The 23,776-nt window shown below is 42.0% G+C and overlaps 2 protein-coding genes across 2 annotated transcripts in view; one reads left to right on the forward strand and one right to left on the reverse strand.

Moving 5' to 3' along the window:
- Positions 1-23,776, forward strand: part of LOC146376991 (protein NLRC3-like) — a 414,853-nt gene that overhangs the window by 172,861 nt on the left and 218,216 nt on the right. The gene's annotated exons all lie outside the window — the stretch shown is intronic.
- The window catches only part of LOC146376996 (protein NLRC3-like), a 52,005-nt gene continuing 38,417 nt past the window's right edge, over positions 10,189-23,776 (reverse strand). The window contains exons 10-11 of the mRNA XM_084944987.1: positions 11,580-11,626; positions 10,189-11,425 (exon numbers count right to left, since the gene is read on the reverse strand). Of these exons, the coding sequence (XP_084801113.1) occupies positions 10,896-11,425; positions 11,580-11,626 (577 nt within the window). The 3' untranslated portion in view covers positions 10,189-10,895. The remainder of the gene's footprint in view (positions 11,426-11,579; positions 11,627-23,776) is intronic.

The following is a 23,776-nucleotide window of genomic DNA, read 5'->3' on the forward strand; positions in this document are numbered from 1 at the left end:
CGGCTCTACTCCTAGTTGGGATTATTGTCCTTTGCTGATGCATGCATTGTACAGCCATGAGGAGCCTTAATAATGCAGCTGCATTATTTATCCACCATAACAGAGGTTAGTGTTCAACTCTGTCACCACTCTGGCCACATGTTGCCATACTTGTACTTCCAGCTCTGAGCTGCTGCTGCTGAACACGTTACTTTTGTAATTATGTCTCCAAGCAGCATCACAGCTTTCAAAGAAGAAAAAAAGCATTATTTCCTGATAATGTATGATGTGCTTGTACAAGATGTAAAAGACTGGTAGTTTGAGGAAATCACGACACCTTTCAAAAACATATTTGCTTGCACAGAGCAGTGAGCCTTCTTGGTTTCCTCGTAGATTAAAAACCGGATTGGAGTGATGAGGTACGCGGTGCTGCATGGCTGTCTATGGGACGACCTGGACATCAGAACCACATCAGCCAGACCCAGACATCTACCAGCACAAGTACAGAGCCTTTATCTCACATGTTTGAGCATTCGTTCACCTTCATCTGTTTGTCTGTTCTTACTGACAACTCTTCATCCAGTCCACCTTAAACACAGTGGGTGTGTTGCTGGGAGTTACCTTGTGGAGCTGTTATTGCACTAAAACTGTTTTGTGTGTGTGTATTTCAGTCCATACAAATCCATTTAGCTCTGTGTGGAGATCCTTGTGTACATATTGAAATCTGTCTGTGTTATCACTCAGCCAGGCTTTTTTAATCGGCTGTTTTTGTTTTTTAATACGTGACCTTTGCTAAAGTTCATCCAAAGGTGCAAATGATGTGTGACAGGATGTAAAGATGTGTTTGCAGAGTTGTCTGTAGGACAACAGTTTAGTGATCAGTGGCTGACAGGCTCAGTTTATCTCCAGCTCAGGTTAACAGGTGACTATTCCACAGGCTGAGGTGTGATGTTAGAGGGCTGCTCGTGGTGGTTGTGCTGATCCAAGACAGGCTCAGTTGGATAGATCTCAATGCACATCTGTGTCAAAATACTGCAGTAAGTTCACATGTGGTAAATCCACTGCATCGGCACAACCGCCACTACTAGTCGACTAATGTGACACTTGCAGACTGAGTGATGCTGGTGGTTTGTACTGAGTGTGAGACAGAGCTGACCCCTGACCTCAGGGTGGATACATCTGATAGAAAATCTGACTCAGCAAAAATGTAGCCAAGGTCACATGTAAGAGGACAGCCAATGAAAAAGCTGGGTGAGTTCTAACTAGTAACTTAGCAGACACAGTCAGATACATGCCTGTTTTTATGGCATGTTTGTTTGGCTATTTTGAAAAGGATTGTATCCTAATAACTCAGTTTAACTATCTCAACAATGAAATGGTGCAAATGTAAAATCCTTGAGGCTCTATTTTGAGTAACTTTATGATTGGCTGCATGTGATGTGGGGACATGTGACAATTCTAACAAAACAAACATAACTTAGGCTGCATGTAAATGGGCTCTGTGCAACTTTGAATCAGCTCCTGTTGGCCTCCAGGTTCTGGAAACACTTCCAAGCAGAGCTTCCGCTTTGCAAGCCCGACTGGGAACAGTTCCCAAAGTAGGTGGTCCCATCATGTCAGTGGTTGCCGTGTGGGTGAGGAAAGGACTCACAGGCAGGTGAAGCCTGGTGTTTATTATCACGAACACAGGATGACTGGCTGAGCTGAAATGAGTGAAGCGAACACACGTACAGAGTCGAGCACATTAACATCAACAATGACGCTAAGCAGAGAGAAACTGAGGGTTTAAATACACTGGCTAATCATACGGTAAAAAAATATATTTTAAAATATATTTTGAAATATATTTCAAAATATAAAAAAAATGGCCAAAAAATATATGGGCTAAAATACATTTTAAAATATATTTATATATTTTGAAATGTATTTTGAAATATATTTCAAAATATATTTCAAAATACAATTTATATATACAATTTAAACTTATTTAAATTCATCGAAAAATATATAAATTTAACTCTTCATATATTTCTAAGAAAACACATTCACATGTAACAGCTGAAAGAAATCTTTATTTGATGTCTAAAACATACATATACCATATCAATCAAGCAAGGAATATTCATTTTACAATTTTATTCTCATTACATACTTAAACATTCTAAAAGAAACACACACACACACAAACATATACATACATATATATATATATATATTAGGGGTGAAACGATACTCATATCGATATTGAACCGTTCGATACAGTACTTTCGGTTGGGTACGCATATGTATCGAACAATACAAAATTTTTAATTTATTTTATCAACTTTCCTTCTGACGATGCTGTCTGTGTTGAGCGCTCAGTGGATCTGCGCTCGACAGTGCAGCCTAGGCGGAGTAGTCGAACGCAGATTCACTGAGCGCAGGGCAAGCTAGCGAGACAGAAGTTAAGCTCTCCTTGCAACATGGCAAATTGAACCTCCCCCACCCTCATTCAGATCTAGCGTTTGGAACTATTTTGGTTTTCATGTGACGTATGACCCTGAAGGTAAGCGCGTCATGGACAAAAGTAAAACAGTATGTCGGATGTGCCACTGTAATGCTCAATTACATTGGTGGGAACTACTGCATTGGCGCAGTTAGCTCGTTAACGTGTTGACGCCGTCCAGCTCCACGCACAGGGCGATCCGCGGTAGCTCGTTAACGGAGATTTGCCGTGTTGTGGCGTTAACGTCATTTCAGATTAAAGCTGACAGCACTAGTGGGAACACAATGAATATGACTGCACATTTACGCCGACATCATCCTAGTGCAAAGACAAGTGGAAGCAGACAAAAATAACAAGCACGAATGCTACAAACTTTACCCAAGTCATTTAGACAGCCGTTAGCACATGATTCTCCTTATGGGGACCTGATATGTTTAATATGCTGCTGAGAATATAGCCCAGAAGAAGCGTATAGTATATCTTTTATTTTGAAAAGACCCATTTCTCTGTAATAAACTCTCTTTTCCAAAGATGAGTGATTTCTCGATCAGATAGATTTAGTTTTTTTATTACTTTGTTGTTTCAGCAACATTAAATTTAAAAACTGTACTTTTGAGTTAAAATATATTTTTATAATTTTAATAAATGACAAATTAAAAAGGCATGAACATTTTTTTTGTATCGAAAAAATATCGAACTGTGACACCAAAGTATCGAACCGAACCGTGAATTTTGTGTATCGTTGCACCCCTAATATATATACATATATATATATATATATATATATATATATATATATATATATTCAATTCAATTCAATTCAATTTTATTTATATAGCGCCAAATCACAACAAAAGTCGCCTCAAGGCGCTTCATAGATACAGAGAAAAACCCAACAATCATATGACCCCCTATGAGCAAGCACTTTGGCGACAGTGGGAAGGAAAAACTCCCTTTTAACAGGAAGAAACCTCCGGCAGAACCAGGCTCAGGGAGGGGCGGCCATCTGCTGCGACCGGTTGGGGTGAGAGAAGGAAGACAGGATAAAAGACATGCTGTGGAAGAGAGACAGAGGTTAATAACAGATATGATTCAATGCAGAGAGGTCTATTAATACATAGTGAGTGAGAAAGGTGACTGGAAAGGAAAAACTCAATGCATCATGGGAATCCCCCGGCAGCCTACGTCTATTGCAGCATAACTAAGGGAGGATTCAGGGTCACCTGGTCCAGCCCTAACTATATGCTTTAGCAAAAAGGAAAGTTTTAAGCCTAATCTTAAAAGTAGAGATTGTGTCTGTCTCCCGAATCCAAACTGGAAGCTGGTTCCACAGAAGAGGGGCCTGAAAACTGAAGGCTCTGCCTCCCATTCTACTTTTAAATACTCTAGGAACAACAAGTAGGCCTGCAGAGCGAGAGCGAAGTGCTCTAATAGGGTGATATGGTACTACAAGGTCATTAAGATAAGATGGGGCCTGATTATTTAAGACCTCGTATGTGAGGAGCAGGATTTTGAATTCAATTCTGGATTTAACAGGAAGCCAATGAAGGGAAGCCAAAACAGGAGAAATATGCTCTCTCCTTCTAGTCCCTGTCAGTACTCTTGCTGCAGCATTTTGGATTAGCTGAAGGCTTTTCAGTGAGTTTTTTGGACATCCTGATAATAATGAATTACAGTAGTCCAGCCTGGAAGTAATAAATGCATGAACTAGTTTTTCAGCGTCACTCTGAGACAGGATATTTCTAATTTTAGAGATGTTGCGCAAATGGAAGAAAGCAGTCTTACATATTTGTTTAATATGTGCGTTGAAGGACATGTCCTGGTCAAAAATGACTCCAAGGTTCCTCACAGCGTTACTGGAGGCCAAGGTAATGCCATCCAGAGTATGAATCTGGTTAGATACCATATTTCTAAGATTTTCGGGGCCGAGTACAATAACCTCAGTTTTATCTGAATTAAGAAGCAGAAAGTTAGCGGCCATCCAGGTCTTTATGTCTTTAAGACATTCCTGCAGTTTAACTAATTGGTGTGTGTTATCTGGCTTCATGGACAGATAGAGCTAGGTGTCATCTGCATAGCAGTGAAAATGTATGCTATGTCTTCTAATGATGCTGCCTAAGGGAAGCATGTATAATGTAAACAGAATTGGTCCTAGCACTGAACCCTGTGGAACTCCATAATTAACCTCAGTGTGTGAAGAGGACTCTCCATTTACATGCACAAATTGGAGTCTATTAGATAGATATGATACAAACCACTGCAGTGCAGTACCTGTAATACCTACAGCATGTTCTAATCGCTCTAATAGGATATTATGGTCGACAGTATCGAACGCTGCACTGAGGTCTAGCAGGACAAGCACAGAGATGAGTCCACTGTCAGAGGCCATAAGAAGATCATTTGTAACCTTCACTAAAGCTGTTTCTGTGCTGTGATGAGCTCTGAAACCTGACTGAAACTCTTCAAATAAACCATTCCTCTGCAGATGATCTGTTAGCTGTTTGACAACTACTCTTTCAAGGATTTTTGATATGAAAGGAAGGTTGGAGATTGGCCTATAATTAGCTAAGACTGCTGGGTCTAGAAATGGCTTTTTGAGTAAAGGTTTAACCACAGCCAGCTTGAAGGCCTGTGGTACATAGCCGACCATTAGAGATAGGTTGATCATATTTAAGATCGAAGAATTAATCAATGGCAGGACTTCTTTGAGCAGTTTTGTAGGAATGGGGTCTAAAAGACACGTTGATGGTTTGGAGGAAGTAATTATTGAAGTTAACTCAGAAAGATCAATTGGAGAAAAAGAGTCTAACTTAACATCAATGGTACTAAGAGTAGCTGTAGATAATATTACATCTGTGGGATGATTACTGGTAATTTTTTCTCTATTGATAAAAATTTTATTTGTGAAGAAGTTCATGAAGTCATTACTAGTTAACGTTAAAGGGATGGTTGGCTCAACAGAGCTCTGACTGTTTGTCAGCCTGGCTACAGTGCTGAAGAGAAACCTGGGGTTGTTCTTATTTTCTTCAATCAGTGATGAATAGTAAGATGTTCTGGCTTTGCGGAGGGCTTTCTTATAAAGCAGCAAACTATTTCTCCAGGCTAAATGATGATCCTCTAAATTTGTGACACGCCATTTCCTCTCCAGATTACGAGTCATCTGCTTTAGGGTACGTGTTTGAGAATTATACCACGGAGTCAGGTACTTCTGATTAGAGACCTTAGTTTTCACTGGAGCTACAGTATCCAGAGTCGTACGTAGTGAGGAGGTGAAATTATTAACAAGATAATCAACCTCTGTTGGGGTAGCGTTCAGATAGCTGCTCTGCTCTGTGTTGGTACAGGGCATTGAAGATGATAACAGTGGGTGGATTATATTCTTAAACTTAGTTACAGCGCTTTCAGAAAGACATCTACTTTGATAAAATCTACTCTCCACCGCTGTGTAATCAATTATTGTAAATGTAAATGTTATCAGGAAATGATCAGACAGGAGAGGGTTTTCAGGAAACACTGTTAAATGTTCAGTTTCTATGCCATATGTTAAAACAAGATCTAGAGTGTGATTAAAGTGGTGGGTGGGTTCTTTTACATTTTGAGAGAAGCCAATTGAGTCTAATAACAGACTAAATGCCATGTTGAGGCTGTCATTTTTAGCATCTACATGGATGTTAAAATCACCCACAATAATTATTTTATTTGAGCTCAGAACTAAATTAGATATAAAGTCTGAGAAATCAGACAGAAACTCTGTGTAAGGCCCAGGTGGACGATAGATGATAACAAGTAAGACTGGTTTCTGAGTTTCACAGCTGGGGTGGACAATGTTAAGCATCAGGCTTTCAAATGAATTAAAAGTCTGTCTTGGTCTTTCATTAATTAATAGGCTGGTGTGAAAAATTGCTGCCACACCGCCCCCTCGGCCTGTGCTTCGAGGTTTCTGGTAGTTAGAATGACTCGGGGGTGTTGATTCATTTAAACTAACATAATCATCCTGCTGCAACCAGGTTTCTGTAAGGCAGAGTAAATCAATTTGTTGATCAATTATTAAGTCATGTACTAACAGAGACTTGGAGGAGAGAGACCTAATATTTAATAATCCACATTTCACTGTTTTACTCTTTGGTTCAGATGTGGATACTGTATTGTTCTTTCTTTTTGATTGTTTATGTTTAAGTTGTTTGTTGCTGGTTTTTAGTTTGTTTTTTGTCTTTTTGGAAGCTGACACAGTCTCTATGGAGATGGTTTTTTGGGGGGGTAGCAGGAGGAGAGAAGCTGCAGAGAGGCGTGTAAGACTGCAACTCTGCTTCCTGGTCCCAACTCTGGATAGTCATATTTTGGGGGGTTTAATAAATTTGTCCATATTTCTAGAAATGAGAGCTGCTCCATCCAAAGTGGGATGGATGCCGTCTCTCCTAACAAGACCAGGTTTCCTCCAGAAGGTTTGCCAATTATCTATGAAGCCCACATCGTTTCTGGGACACCACTCAGACAGCCAGCAATTTAAGGAGAACATGCGGCTAAACATGTCACTCCTGGTCTGATTGGGGAGGGGACCAGAGAAAACTACAGAGTCCGACATTGTATATTATATATATATATATATATATTAATATATATAACACCCAGCACGCCCCTGCGGGCGGTTTATCCTTCAAGCTCAGGTCCTCTACCAGAGGCCTGGGAGCTTGAGGGTCCTGCGCAGTATCTTAGCTGTTCCCAGGACTGCGCTCTTCTGGACAGAGATCTCCGATGTTATTCCCGGGATCTGCTGGAGCCACTCGCCTAGCCTGGGAGTCACCGCACCTAGTGCTCCGATTACCACGGGGACCACCGTTACCTTCACCCTCCACATCCTCTCGAGCTCTTCTCTGAGCCCTTGGTATTTCTCCAGCTTCTCGTGTTCCTTCTTCCTGATATTGCTGTCATTCGGAACCGCTACATCGATCACTACGGCCGTCTTCTTCTGTTTGTCTACCACCACTATGTCCGGTTGGTTAGCCACCACCATTTTGCCCGTCTGTATCTGGAAGTCCCACAGGATCTTAGCTCGGTCATTCTCCACCACCCTTGGGGGCATCTCCCATTTTGACCTTGGGACTTCCAGGTTATACTCGGCACAGATGTTCCTGTACACTATGCCGGCCACTTGGTTATGGCATTCCATGTATGCCTTGCCTGCTAGCATCTTGCACCCTGCTGTTATGTGCTGGATTGTCTCTGGGGCATCTTTACACAGCCTGCACCTGGGGTCTTGCCTGGTGTGATAGACCCCAGCCTCTATGGATCTTGTACTCAGAGCTTGTTCTTGTGCTGCCATGATTAGTGCCTCTGTGCTGTCTTTCAATCCAGCTTTGTCCAGCCACTGGTAGGATTTCTGGACATCAGCCACCTCCTCTATCTGCCGGTGGTACATACTGTGCAGGGGCCTTTCCTTCCATGCTGGTTCCTCGTCTCCCTCCTCTTTCTTGGGTTTCTGCTGCCTGAGGTATTCACTGAGCACTCGGTCAGTTGGGGCCATCTTCCCAATGTATCCTTGGATGTTCGTTGTCTCATCCTGGACTGTGGTGCTGACACTCACCAGTCCCCGGCCCCCTTCCTTCCGCTTAGCGTACAGCCTCAGGGTGCTGGACTTGGGGTGAAACCCTCCATGCATGGTACGGAGCTTTCTTGTCTTTATGTCAGTGGCTTCTATCTCCTCCTTTGGCCAGCCTATTACCCCAGCAGGGTACCTGATCACGGGCAGGGCGTAGGTGTTGATGGCCCGGATCTTGTTCTTACCGTTCAGCTGACTCCTCAGGACTTGCCTGACCCTCTGCAGGTACTTGGTGGTTGCAGCTTTTCTAGCGGCCTCTTCATGGTTCCCATTCGCCTGCGGGATCCCCAGGTACTTGTAACTGTCCTCTATGTCTGCAATGTTGCCTTCTGGTAGTTCAATCCCCTCAGTTCTGACTACCTTCCCTCTCTTTATTACCATCCGACTACACTTCTCCAGTCCGAACGACATTCCAATGTCATTGCTGTATAGCCTGGTAGTGTGGATCAGTGAATCAATGTCTCGTTCACTCTTGGCATACAGCTTGATGTCATCCATGTACAGGAGGTGGCTGACAACTGCTCCGTTCCGTAGTTGGTATCCGTAGCCAGTCTTGTTAATGATCTCACTGAGGGGGTTCAGGGCTATGCAGAACAGCAGTGGGGACAGAGCATCTCCTTGGTAGATCCCGCACTTGATGGTGACTTGTGCTATGGGCTTGGAGTTGGCCTCTAGTGTTGTACGCCACATCCCCACTGAGTTCCTGATGAAGGCTCTTAGGGTCCCATTGAACTTGTACAATTCTAGGCATTCCAGTATCCAGCTGTGGGGCATTGAGTCATAGGCCTTCTTGTAATCAATCCAGGCAGTGCACAGGTTGGTCAGTCTGGTCTTGCAGTCTCGGCTGACTGTTCTGTCTACCAGTAGCTGGTGTTTTGTGCCTCTGGTATTCTTGCCAATTCCTTTCTGTGTCCCGCTCATGTATTGACCCATGTGCCTGTTCATCTTAGCCGATATGATGCCTGACAGGAGCTTCCATGTAGTACTGAGGCAGGTTATTGGTCGGTAGTTGGAGGGGACCGGTCCCTTCTTGGGGTCCTTGGGGATCAGGACCGTCCGACCTTCGGTTAGCCATTCCGGGTGTCTCTCGTTAACTAGCAGCTGGTTCATTTGTGCTGCCAGATGCTCGTGGAGTGCAGTCAGCTTCTTTAGCCAGTAGGCGTGAACCATGTCGGGCCCTGGTGCTGTCCAACTCTTCATACTGGAGACCCTTTCTTGGATGTCTGCCACTGTGATGGTTACTGGACCCTGTTCAGGGAGGTCGCTATGGTCTGCCCTCAGATCCACTAACCACTGTTAAGGGTTGCGTTCTTCTCCCATATGCTCTTTCAGTATTGCTCCGTCTCCAGCCTTGGTGGTGCTGTTCTCTTATTATTGTTCCCTTGCCACTGAGAGTACACCTTTGCTGGTTCTGTGGAGAACAGCTGGTTTATTCTCCTGCCTTCTATCTCTCTTGTGTACCTACTCAAGCGGCTAGCCAAGGCTGTGAGTCTTTGCTTGGCAGTTTCCAAGGCCTCAGGTATGGACAGTTTGCTGTATTTCTTATGCACCTTCTTTGTCACACCTTTCTGCAACTCCGTTAGTTGGCTAACCTCCCTCCGTGCTACTTTGATCTTGCCCTCTAGCTTGTAGCTTGTAGCCAAGCATCTCACTGATCACTGCTGCCGTATTGTAGATCAGCTTGTTAGTGTCGGTAATCGTGGTTGTAGGTATTGTCCGTAGTGCTGCATTAACATCATCTAGTGCTGCATTAACATCATCTAGCAGACCTTCTGAGGGTACTTCACATAATCTTGGTAACCGGCTACGGGGGATCCAGGTTTCAAGCTTGGCCATGATCCTATTTTTCAGGTCAGTTCCTCTCGCACTCAACGATCCTTCTCCTATCGCAATACCTCGTCAATCTCTAGCTGTGAGAGCAGTCCCTTCTTTCGAATGTTGGAACACTGAGCTACTAGTTGTTTCGCCGTCATTGTGGATATTGGGTATCGAAGAATCCATAGGTCCCTCATCCTATTCATGTAGCCCCTTCCGCCGGGGTTTTCATCTCTTGCCCACTGATGCCTTCAAAATAATAGCTTTTTAAAAAACTTAGTCAAATCAACTGATTTTATTTTGAAAGTCAGAGTTTATTGAAGCTGTTTCTTGGAGCAGGACCCTGAACATTTAGAAAAAGTAGAATTGAAAACATTTCATGTCATCTTTGCTCATTAAACTGACATTGTGTAGTTTATCTTCTCACCAGCAGAGGGCCACAAATCACCATCAATGAAGAGTTTAAGGAGTTATTAGTGACATCAGAGCTGTACGTATTGATCTGATCAATATGGAAGTTCATGTTTCTTTGATTGGATCAGTTTTTAAAAGCAGCTGTTTTTATAGAACAGAACAGAACATGAGAGATGCTGAATGTCTTTCATATTTGATACACTGAGTACTATTGGATGTCCACTTATTTAGCCATGATGAAAAAATCCCATTAAGAAACAGAAATCAAACATTTGCATTCATTTTAATGAGCTCAGACTTGAAAAATGCAGAGGAGCTGGTTGTGAACTGAGCTTCAGAGAAACACAACATGCTGATATTTACTGTGAAGCTTTGAATGGAAAAAGACAAAAAAACATGTGGATCCTGGAATAATGGGAGCTTCCATCTTTAAAGGACTGAAGAGGAAGAAGTTTACAAGGAATCATTTAGTTTCAAACATCAACTGATTGAATCCATGAATCAGAAAACGTGTTTCTGAGTGGAAGAGACAGACATGTACAGACTGAACTATCTGTTCAACAGTCAGAGTGTTTCTCTAACAGGAGGACACTCTTTACACTCAACTCAGCACAGGGACACTGAGGAACCAGGATAAAACCAAAATCCAGGATAAAGAGTTTGAGTGAATGTGGTGTTGAAGGTGTGGAGGTGGATCAGAGTGTCAGAGGAGACTCTGTAGAAGGACAGAGTGCCAGCAGGACAGTCCACATACACTGCTGCTCTGTTAGAGACAGAGGAGGAGGAGGAGGAAATGTATGTTTCGCTGTTTTTGTGCCAGACAGATCGAGGACCTTTAACAGAGCAGATCATACTCCAGGACTGATCATTCCATCCAAACACACAGTCATAACTGTCTCCTTTCCTCCTGATTCTTCTGTAACTCACTGATATATCAACTCTTCCACTCCACTCGACCTCCCAGTAACAGCGACCAGTCAGACCATTTCTACACAGCAGCTGTTCATAACCATCAAATCTGTCTGGATGATCAGGATATGACTGAACCTCCTCCACACGTGTCACCTTCCTGTTGTTGTCAGACATTTGGAGGTTTGTGTGTACTGTGTTTATGTCGATTGTGAGTTGACAGGAATCTGATGGAGAGAACAAACACAATCCAGCTGCAGTTATTGATCCATCATCTCTTCATTGATTGACACTTTGATGATGACTCCTGACATCAGAATGATGAAGATGGTTGAATGTGTGCTGCTTTGTTTTCATGAATCCCATTAAAAACACACTTACACTTCCTCAGACCTGGTCTCAACCATCGGACTCCAGCAGGCTCCACCCTGAAAGGAGGAGGGGGGGTCAGAGCAGCAGTCAGCATGCACACATGGACATTACATGGCTCTCATACACATACTGTTAGACACTGATAAAGGAACTGTCCAACATTTTCACAAATACACTTCAATCCATACGTGGATAAAACTGCTGATGATTTGGACTGATCCTGGATCTGTCAGTACACCACTGTACTTAACGAAATAAGACCGATTCAAACTGTGACCTTCATTATCTTTATATTCCTCGTCTGTTTAGCTGGAAAGGACACCTCCCTGAATTTGCTGACAGCTTTTTTTCTCCTCTTGGTGTCAGTGTGGTTGACCTCTGAGTGAGCACAGCCCTGTTTTCATGTGTTTTAATGCCATCTGAAACCTGTTCATGTTCTGATTTAACAGGAGATTTCTCCACATGCACACAGAGATTTCTGTCTCTGTCACACAAACAGTGGACCATATATTTGTTTTTGAATATTTCATGTTCAAACTATTAAGGGACGAGTGTATTTCCTCAGCAAACACTCTGATCCTCATGTTACAATACAATACAATTTTGTTTATATAGCACATTTAAAAACCAGAGGTATACCAAAGTGCTTCACAGAACTAAATAAGAACAACAGATACAAAAACAAATATACTGACAGGTGGGAGACATAAGTAACCAATAATACACAAGCCAAAAGGCTGAAGGTTAAACCATTATAAAAATTCATCAGAGCAAAAAAATAAAGTACAACACACTTACAAATGCGGGCTCTAGGAAGCCGGGAAAGCTTCCTAGAGCCCGAAAATAAGTTTTTAATCGAGATTTAAAAGATATAATGGAATCAGATGCGCAAATCGCTTGAGGGAGATTATTCCAGAGGTAGGGTGCAACAGAGGCAAATGCGCGTGCACCTTTGGTCTTAAGCCGAGATCTACAGTCGTGGCCAGAAGTTTTGAGAATTACATAAATATTGGAAATGGGAAAAGTTGCTGCTTAAGTTTGTATAATAGCATTTTGCATATACTCCACAATGTTCTGAAGAGTGATCAGATGAATTGCATAGTCCTTCTTTGCCATGAAAATTAACTTAATCCCCAAAAAACCTTTCCACTGTATTCCATTGCTGTCATCAAAGGACCTGCTGAGATCACTTCAGTAATCGTCTTGTTAACTCAGGTGAGAATGTTGACAAGCACAAGGCTGGAGATCATTGGCTGTATCCCAATTCAGGGTCTGCAGTCTTAAACTACGCAGCCTCAACGGTCCTCAAGGGCCGCGTACTCAAAGACCGCTAAGGCCGGAAGTGCGAGGCTTGTGAAATGGGACAGTCTAGCCTCCGTCGCGCTGCCCAGGTTGCCTAGCAACCATGCTAGCTGGAAACGTGTGGTTGACAGAAATGAAGGAGAACATATTTTGTTTGTTTGTTTGTTTCTACATGAGCTTTGTGTGATTTGATAAGTATCTGAGGCTGAGACCACAGGACTGTAAAACATGATTGTTGGGCTACATATCTGTACTCAACAGTCATATAAGATTAGCTAGTAAATAACAAATAGTTAATGTTGTTCATGAGACTAAAGTCAGTCTAAATATGAGATGGCCAATATTATAATTATTATATTAATCAATATAAGTTATTACAGCAGTGAACTTGAACACTCAAATCAAATCACCTTTATTGTCACATTACATGTGCAGGTACACTGGTACAGCACATGTGAGTGAACTCTGTGTCAAATACTGAGCTTCAGTAAAGATTCAAGTTGCAGCTATTTATATGTCCTATCACCTTAAATCTTCACTCAAAGTCAAGTATCTTTGACAGTGTATATGTATTATGTATATGTTTGTAGAGACAAATATTGTTCTTTTAATATGTTGGCATTACTAAATTTGGCTCAATGCTTACATATATGTATAAAAAGCAAATGTACGAGCTGTGATAACTGTTTCTGATAGAATGAAGAGTAGACTGATATATTAAATATTCCTTTATTGGGTGAGAAAATCAGACCATGTCATAACTGCTTTAAGTCATACAGAATAGATATCAGAGCCTTAAACAGGCTGACTTCTGCTAAATGGGTCAAACTGGGCAGGAAGTCTACAAACACATAACATCCTTATAGAATATGATGTAACACTATAGATCAACTTACCTCAGAATATATAAAGCATATAAACAGTTACAGCAATATGATGCAACAAACACAGCAGTGCTACTAATCCAAAATACTCAAAGCTTCATAGAACTGAAACAAACATTTATTTTTAGCTCCATTCTGCTGCTGATACATACTTTAGGTTTCTGAACATTAAACTTGTTGCTGCCTTTCATAGTGTGTAACTTGAAGGCCGTGAGTACTTTCTCCCACACTGAAAACACTGGAATGATAACATTATTTGAACATTACCTATTAAGACTGATTCAGGACAGACAGTTAGTTATTTTAAACTTTTCTAGCAGTCCTTCACCAACAGGGAACAGTCTGTCTATTCTCTCCATCTGTCAGCTGCTGCTGGCTCTTCCTCCTCCTCTTCCTCACACACTGCTGAGTTTGTCCTGGTGGATCATCAGGGGTGCAAAGCCTCACAGATGATGTGCAGCAGTGGCTCCCTCAGTCTGTCCTCACTCTGGACACGTGCAGTTGTCACACATGGAAATCAAATGTGTGATAAGCTGCAGGATTCAAACACAAGTGTAACTCATAAACACATGTTCATACTTTTATTCCACAATCAGAGAGAAAGAAAAGGAGAGAGAGAGCAGGACAGATAGACAGGTGACAGTCTCAGGTGTATACACTGCTACACAACAGCGCCAGAGAAGGAGGATTTAGTGTTTGTGTTATTACGAGTGCTCAACAAGAAGAGTTCCCAGATGGTACAGTGGACACATGTGTGACTCCTGTGATTAAAGCATCTTTCTTTCAGCTTAACGAGTGAACCGTCAGCTCGTTCAAACACACGTTAAAGTCCATTTGGCTCGACACCACCGAACAGAGGCAGCAATATAACATAGCTAACATTAACAGTGCAGTGAATCCTGCTTGTGCCGTGATATTCAAGACTGCAAACCGAGCAGCATTCACTCACTTTCAGCTTGTTGTGTTTGTGGATATATGACTGACTTTACTTATCCACAAAATCATCACATTCTCTGTAAGATTAAGGTCGACTATTGTATTATTAGATTTTAAAGGCTTTAAAACCAAGAAAACGCTGAAAGTACAAACACCGCTAATGGCACATAACTTTGTCGACATGTGGTCAACAGTAATGTTTTAATGTTCCTTATTATTAAACATTTGCACATAAATAAGTGACATAATATTCAGTACTTACTTTTAACAGTTTACTCTTCGGACGCTCCGCTTCTGCCGTCTGCGGCAAAATTATCCACACCCACCACCGCGCTATGAATTGTGGGATATGTTGGGCCACGAAGTGTACACCGCCAATTCAATTCAATTCAATTTTATTTATATAGCGCCAAATCACAACAAAAGTCACCTCAAGGCGCTTCATAGATACAGAGAAAAACCCAACAATCATATGACCCCCTATGAGCAAGCACTTTGGCGACAGTGGGAAGGAAAAACTCCCTTTTAACAGGAAGAAACCTCCGGCAGAACCAGGCTCAGGGAGGGGCGGCCATCTGCTGCGACCGGTTGGGGTGAGAGAAGGAAGACAGGATAAAGACATGCTGTGGAAGAGAGACAGAGGTTAATAACAGATATGATTCAATGCAGAGAGGTCTATTAATACATAGTGAGTGAGAAAGGTGACTGGAAAGGAAAAACTCAATGCATCTTGGGAATCCCCCGGCAGCCTACGTCTATTGCAGCATAACTAAGGGAGGATTCAGGGTCACCTGGTCCAGCCCTAACTATATGCTTTAGCAAAAAGGAAAGTTTTAAGCCTAATCTTAAAAGTAGAGATAGTTTCTGTCTCCCGAATCCAAACTGGAAGCTGGTTCCACAGAAGAGGGGCCTGAAAACTGAAGGCTCTGCCTCCCATTCTACTTTTAAATACTCTAGGAACAACAAGTAGGCCTGCAGAGCGAGAGCGAAGTGCTCTAATAGGGTGATATGGTACTACAAGGTCATTAAGATAAGATGGGGCCTGATTATTTAAGACCTTGTATGTGAGGAGCAGGATTTTGAATTCAATTCTGGATTTAACAGGAAGCCAATGAAGGGAAGCCAAAACAGGAGAAATATGCTCTCTCCTTCTAGTCCCTGTCAGTACTCTTGCTGCAGCATTTTGGATTAGCTGAAGGCTTTTCAGTGAGTTTTTTGGACATCCTAATAATAATGAATTACAGTAGTCCAGCCTGGAAGTAATAAATGCATGAACTAGTTTTTCAGCGTCACTCTGAGACAGGATATTTCTAATTTTAGAGATGTTGCGCAAATGGAAGAAAGCAGTCTTACATATTTGTTTAATATGTGCGTTGAAGGACATGTCCTGGTCAAAAATGACTCCAAGGTTCCTCACAGCGTTACTGGAGGCCAAGGTAATGCCATCCAGAGTATGAATCTGGTTAGATACCATATTTCTAAGATTTTCAGGGCCGAGTACAATAACCTCAGTTTTATCTGAATTAAGAAGCAGAAAGTTAGCGGCCATCCAGGTCTTTATGTCTTTAAGACATTCCTGCAGTTTAACTAATTGGTGTGTGTTATCTGGCTTCATGGACAGATAGAGCTGGGTGTCATCTGCATAGCAGTGAAAATGTATGCTATGTCTTCTAATGATGCTGCCTAAGGGAAGCATGTATATTGTAAACAGAATTGGTCCTAGCACTGAACCCTGTGGAACTCCATAATTGACCTCAGTGTGTGAAGAGGACTCTCCATTTACATGCACAAATTGGAGTCTATTAGATAGATATGATACAAACCACTGCAGTGCAGTACCTGTAATACCTACAGCATGATCTAATCGCTCTAATAGGATATTATGGTCGACAGTATCGAACGCTGCACTGAGGTCTAGCAGGACAAGCACAGAGATGAGTCCACTGTCAGAGGCCATAAGAAGATCATTTGTAACCTTCACTAAAGCTGTTTCTGTGCTGTGATGAGCTCTGAAACCTGACTGAAACTCTTCAAATAAACCATTCCTCTGCAGATGATCTGTTAGCTGTTTGACAACTACTCTTTCAAGGATTTTTGATATGAAAGGAAGGTTGGAGATTGGCCTATAATTAGCTAAGACTGCTGGGTCTAGAGATGGCTTTTTGAGTAAAGGTTTAACCACAGCTAGCTTGAAGGCCTGTGGTACATAGCCGACCATTAGAGATAGGTTGATCATATTTAAGATCGAAGAATTAATCAATGGCAGGACTTCTTTGAGCAGTTTTGTAGGAATGGGGTCTAAAAGACACGTTGATGGTTTGGAGGAAGTAATTATTGAAGTTAACTCAGAAAGATCAATTGGAGAAAAAGAGTCTAACTTAACATCAATGGTACTAAGAGTAGCTGTAGATAATATTACATCTGTGGGATGATTACTGGTAATTTTTTCTCTAATGATAAAAATTTTATTTGTGAAGAAGTTCATGAAGTCATTACTAGTTAACGTTAAAGGGATGGTTGGCTCAACAGAGCTCTGACTCTTTGTCAGCCTGGCTACAGTGCTGAAGAGAAACCTGGGGTTGTTCTTATTTTCTTCAATCAGTGATGAATAGTAAGATGTTCTGGCTTTGCGGAGGGCTTTCTTATAAAGCAGCAAACTATTTCTCCAGGCTAAATGATGATCCTCTAAATTTGTGACACGCCATTTCCTCTCCAGATTACGAGTCATCTGCTTTAGGGTACGTGTTTGAGAATTATACCACGGAGTCAGGTACTTCTGATTAGAGACCTTAGTTTTCACTGGAGCTACAGTATCCAGAGTCGTACGTAGTGAGGAGGTGAAATTATTAACAAGATAATCGACCTCTGTTGGGGTAGCGTTCAGATAGCTGCTCTGCTCTGTGTTGGTACAGGGCATTGAAGATGATAACAGTGGGTGGATTATATTCTTAAACTTAGTTACAGCGCTTTCAGAAAGACATCTACTTTGATAAAATCTACTCTCCACTGCTGTGTAATCAATTATTGTAAATGTAAATGTTATCAGGAAATGATCAGACAGGAGAGGGTTTTCAGGAAACACTGTTAAATGTTCAGTTTCTATGCCATATGTTAAAACAAGATCTAGAGTGTGATTAAAGTGGTGGGTGGGTTCTTTTACATTTTGAGAGAAGCCAACTGAGTCTAATAACAGACTAAATGCCATGTTGAGGCTGTCATTTTTAGCATCTACATGGATGTTAAAATCACCCACAATAATTATTTTATTTGAGCTCAGAACTAAATTAGATATAAAGTCTGAGAAATCAGACAGAAACTCTGTGTAAGTCCCAGGTGGACGATAGATGATAACAAGTAAGACTGGTTTCTGAGTTTCACAGCTGGGGTGGACAATGTTAAGCATCAGGCTTTCAAATGAATTAAAAGTCTGTCTTGGTCTTTCATTAATTAATAGGCTGGTGTGAAAAATTGCTGCCACACCGCCCCCTCGGCCTGTGCTTCGAGGTTTCTGGTAGTTAGAATGACTCGGGGGTGTTGATTCATTTAAACTAACATAATCATCCTGCTGCAACCAGGTTTCTGTAAGGCAGAGTAAATCAATTTGTTGATCAATTATTAAGTCATGTACTAACAGAGACTTGGAGGAGAGAGACCTAATATTTAATAATCCACATTTCACTGTTTTACTCTTTGGTTCAGATGTGGATACTGTATTGTTCTTTCTTTTTGATTGTTTATGTTTAAGTTGTTTGTTGCTGGTTTTTAGTTTGTTTTTAGTCTTTTTGGAAGCTGACACAGTCTCTATGGAGATGGGTTTTTGGGGGGGTAGCAGGAGGAGAGAAGCTGCAGAGAGGCGTGTAAGACTGCAACTCTGCTTCCTGGTCCCAACTCTGGATAGTCATATTTTGGGGGGTTTAATAAATTTGTCCATATTTCTAGAAATGAGAGCTGCTCCATCCAAAGTGGGATGGATGCCGTCTCTCCTAACAAGACCAGGTTTCCTCCAGAAGGTTTGCCAATTATCTATGAAGCCCACATCGTTTCTGGGACACCACTCAGACAGCCAGCAATTTAAGGAGAACATGCGGCTAAACATGTCACTCCTGGTCTGATTGGGGAGGGGACCAGAGAAAACTACAGAGTCCGACATTGTTTTAGCAAAGTTGCACATCGATTCAATATTGATTTTAGTGACCTCCGATTGGCGTAACCGGGTGTCATTACTGCCGACGTGAATTATGATTTTACTGAATTTACGTTTACCCTTAGCCAGCAGTTTTAAATTTCCTTCAATGTCGCCTGCTCTGGCCCCTGGAAGACAATTGACTATGGTTGCCGGTGTCTCTAGCTTCACATGTCTGAGAACAGAATCACCAATTACCAGAGTTTGACCCCCGGCGGGTGTGTCACCGAGTGGGGAAAAACGGTTAGACACATGAACGGGTTGGTGGTGTACCTGGGGCTTCTGTTTAGGACTATGCTTCCTCCTCACCGTGACCCAGCCGCCCTCTTTCCCCAGCTGCTTGGGGTCTGCCGGGGAACAGCTAGCGGGGCCTACGCTATCTTCGGCTGCACCAGCTACAGGGGCCTGGCTAGCTACGGGTGAATGAAGGGTGCGAAGCCGAGTCTCCAATTCAGTAATCCTGGCCTCCAGAGCTGCAAATATGCTACATTTGTTACAGATATCATTACTGCTAAAGGAGGCCGAGGAGTAACTAAACATCTGACACAATGAGCAAGAAAGTGCAGGAGGGACAGGTGAAGTAGCCATGGTGCTAACGAGTCGGCTACGAGCTAAGCTAAGCTAGCGAAACAGTACAGAGACAGTGAGTGAATACTTTGGCTATAAATTAGGTAGTGAGTACACAGAAAGTGTGCTTCGGATGAAGCACGTGAAGATTATACTATGAAAGAAGAATGTATTTAAAAGTTGTTAATTAAATTGCTAAGCAAATAAGCTACTCAGAAACACCACTGTGTTTGAGCAGGAACAGGAAGTGATACTCTACCGCAGAGCGAGCGAACACCAAGTGACCACAGCCTTAAAATTCAGGGAAATGAAGGACGCATTTGAGGGCCGCATTTCGAGCAGCCTTTGAATTGGGACAGCCTTCGGCGCGCCACTGTGACGTAATCGGCTTTAAAATGCAGCCTTTAAGGCTGCAAACCCTGAATTGGGATACAGCCTCTATGTCAGGCTGACTGGGTTAGAATGGCAGACCTGACATGTTAAAAGGAGGGTGATGCTTGAAGTCATTGTTCTTCCATTGTTAACCATGGTGACCTGAAAAGAAAACGCATGCAGCCATCATTGCGTTGCATAAAAAATGGCTTCACAGGCAAGGATATTTTGGCTACTAAGATTGCACCTAAATCAATAATTTATAGGATCATCAAGAACTTCAAGGAAAGAGGTTCAATTCTTGTTAAGAAGGCTTCAGGACATCGAAGAAAGTCCAGTAAGCACCAGGATTGTCTCGTAAAGAGGATTCAGTTGCGGGATCGGAGTGCCACCAGTGCAGAGCTTGCTCAGGAATGGCATCAGGCAGGTTTGACCGCATTTGCATGCTAGAGATGGGCACCGGTTCTGACAAAAACGGTAGTAACCAGACCAAAAAGCAGCGCACATTTTGGTGCTTTTTTTTTTCCCTGAGATGTCATACACTTTGGATTCTAGCCAATCATTTTACCTTTCCAAGGATAGTAGGCAGGCCCAGCTACCTACGTTCTTTTAGAGCAGAGCTACAGATTAAAAGTGCCGAAGGCGAAGCGCTCGAAAGTGTGGCTGTACTTCACAGCAAAAGATAAACTCAGCAAACTGCAACAAGTGCTTTAAGGTAATAATGTGTAAACGAGGCAACACCTCGAATCTAATGAAACACCTGGCAACGTATAGCGTTTTTTTTTAAAAGCTGAGAAATGCACCGCATTTGACAACTTGCAGCAAGACCTCACACCGACCACATCCGCTATGGGTGTGGTGCCTGTTCTCAGAGTTAGCAACATCCCCCAAGAACCTGAAGAGGAGAGTCCTGGTCTTAGCCCTGCCAGTGTAGCAGAAATGATAACTGATGATGATGATTGCAGCAGCAGCCGTTCTTCTCTGGGCGAGTAGCTTAATGTTGTTCGTGTGTAATTTACGTTGAGTAGGCTAACTACATTGTAAAATTAATGCATGTAAAGTGAACTAGCAAACACCGTGGTAGTTACATGCAGCTGTCTTCTTGTTTGATGGCAGATACTCCCTTCACCCTGGCCAAAAAAGCTAAAATGGCCAAAGAAAAAGTGGACAAAATTCATAGGGCAGTGACAAAATTTATAGTCAAAGATCTCCATCTATTTTCAACGGTGGAGTCACCATCATTCAGGTGAAAAATGTTGTATTACTCTGACATAAAAAAATAGTATCTTCTAGACTGTATAACACTGTATAAGTTAATATGTTCATAGCTGCTTAGCTTTGTAAGTCTTTTCTAAATTATTGGTGTAAATTTGTAATTAGGTGTTTATAGGTAAACTATATTTGAATAAAGGGTGAGCTTCATGTTTTATATTTTATCTGGAAGAAAAAAATCTAAATAAAATTCAAATATATTTTCTGTTTATTCAGGGAGATGGTTTATATGTTTTCTTTATTTTATGTGGAAAAAAGAATTAAATTTCAAGTCAAAAACTGGGGAGGGATCAATGGCTGAGGAAGTCTATGGAGAAGCCAAATCATCCCCATCCTGGCCAAGCTGGAGGTACATTTCAGACGATGTGATAAAGACAGTGTTTTCACCTCTTCAATAAAAGAGAAAGTCCGGGGTAGTCTGCAGAAAAGATATCAGGTATTTCCAGACAATATCAATGCTCATGAAAAATAGGATTACCTTTTTTCAGTATCAGCTCCTATGTTATATCTTGTTTTACTTAAAGGATGAAAACCTTCAGAAATTTCTGAAGGAGGCCACAATGATGGACCCATGTTTTAAAGGCAGACTAGATGGTGAGGCAGCTACTGACATCTGGGACAGGTTGGAGAAGGCAGCAGTTGCAAATGCCACAGCAGCAGTTGCACAGGTATTTTCACTGTGTGTGTACAATCTTGTCCTTTTGCATGATGATATAGTGTCTATGTTGAAAGAATGCTCTTTTACTATCTGTGTGTTCATAGCCTCCCACCGAGGACCCCAAAGCACACAGCGAGGTGGATGATGCTGACATGGACAAGCCAGAAAAAAAAAATTTTCTAACACAACTACCACTACATTCTAAAATTGATCTTTATTTATTTTACAAACCTCACACCTTTTTTTTGTTTTTCAGCTAAGAAAGGTCCAGAAGTCACCCTTAGAAAAGCTGTTTGAGGATGAGGACAGACTGCTTCAACAGGCTGCTTCTCAAGTGGGTAGAGTCCCCTCAATCACATAGCAGGTACAGAAGGAGCTTGAAATATACACAAGACTGCCAGGAATTACCTCTGGACAAGGCCCTGTGGCCTGGAGATGGAATAAGAGGGATACACTCCCCAATTTATCTGCCCCATCAGAAAAATACTTGTGTGTCCCAGCCTCATCAACGCCTTCTGAAAGAGTTTTCTCTTGTGCTGGGCATGCCATCAGCCTAGGGCGATGCCATATAGCTGCAGAGACGGCTAATATGATTATTTTTTTGATGAGAGGTTTTTGTACAAAGTTTGTGTATTCAATTGTTTAAGCACCGGTTCTAACAAAAGAAGGTATGTTGTATCAACAGAAAAAGCTAACATTGTCATCATTTTGCTGAAAAAAAAAAAAAAAAACTACTGCTAAAAGTAAAAACATAAGAGGTTTTTGGACAAAGTCTGTTCTTTATTCTTTAAGCACTGGTTTGAGCACCGGTTCGAGCACCGTTTAAGCACCGGCACTGTTTCAAAAGTACCGTTTTGGCACTGATATCTGATAAAACCTAAACGATACCCATCCCTACTACATGCACAGTGAGACGAAGACTTTTGGAAGATGGCCTGGTTTCAAGAAGGGCAGCAAAGAAGCCACTTCTCTCAAAAAAAAAAAAAAAAAAAAAGCCATCAGGGACAGATTGATCTTTTGCAGAAAGTATGGTGATTGGACTGCTGAGGACTGGGGCAAAGTCATATTCTCCGATGAAGCCTCTTTCCGATTTTTGGGGCATCTGGAAAAAGGCTTGTCCGGAGAAGAAAAAGTGAGCGCTACCATCAGTCCAACAGTGAAGCATCCTGATACCATTCATGTGTGGGGTTGCTTCTCATCCAAGGGAGTGGGCTCACTCACAATTTTGCCCATAAACACAGCCATGAATAAAGAATGGTACCAAAACACCCTCCAACAACAACTTCTTCCAACAATCCAACAACAGTTTGGTGAAGTATTTTCCAGCACAATGGAGCACCATGCCATAAGGCAAAAGTGATAACCAAGTGGCTCAGGGAACAAAACGTTGAGATTTTGGGTCAATGGCCTGGAAACTCCCCAGATCTTAATCCCATTGAGAACTTGTGGTCAATCCTCAAGTGGCAGGTGGACAAACAAAAGCCCACTAATTCTGACAAACTCCAAGAAGTGATTATGAAAGAATGGGTTGCTATCAGTCAGGATTTGGCCCAGAAGTTGATTGAGAGCATGCCCAGTCGAATTGTAGAGGTCCTGAATAAGAAGGGCCAACACTGCAAATACTGACTCTTTGCATAAATGTCATGTAATTGTCGATAAAAGCCTTTGAGAAGTATGAAGTGCTTGTAATTATATTTCCGTACATATCAGAAACAACTGAAACAACGATCTAAAAGTAGTTTAGCAGCAAACTTTGTAAAAACTAATATTTGTGTCATTCTCAAAACTTTTGGAAACGACTGTAGATTGCACCAGGAGGATTTGGCCTGCTGATCCAAGTGCTCTCCTAGGAGTATAAAAGCTGAGGAGATAAGTGAGATAGCTGGGTGCAGTATTATTCATGATTTTAAAAGTGAGCAATAAGATTTTAAAATCAATTAAAGCTGCAAGCAGCGTTATGAGGGCCCTCGCACCCCATCGCGTCGTGCCACGCCCAACACCTAAAACCGATCTGATGTCACATTGATGGAAT

Source organism: Perissodus microlepis, chromosome 11 (assembly GCF_051167445.1).
Source record: "Perissodus microlepis isolate ML-2025 ecotype Zambia chromosome 11, ASM5116744v1, whole genome shotgun sequence".
Taxonomy (NCBI): Eukaryota; Metazoa; Chordata; class Actinopteri; order Cichliformes; family Cichlidae; genus Perissodus; species Perissodus microlepis.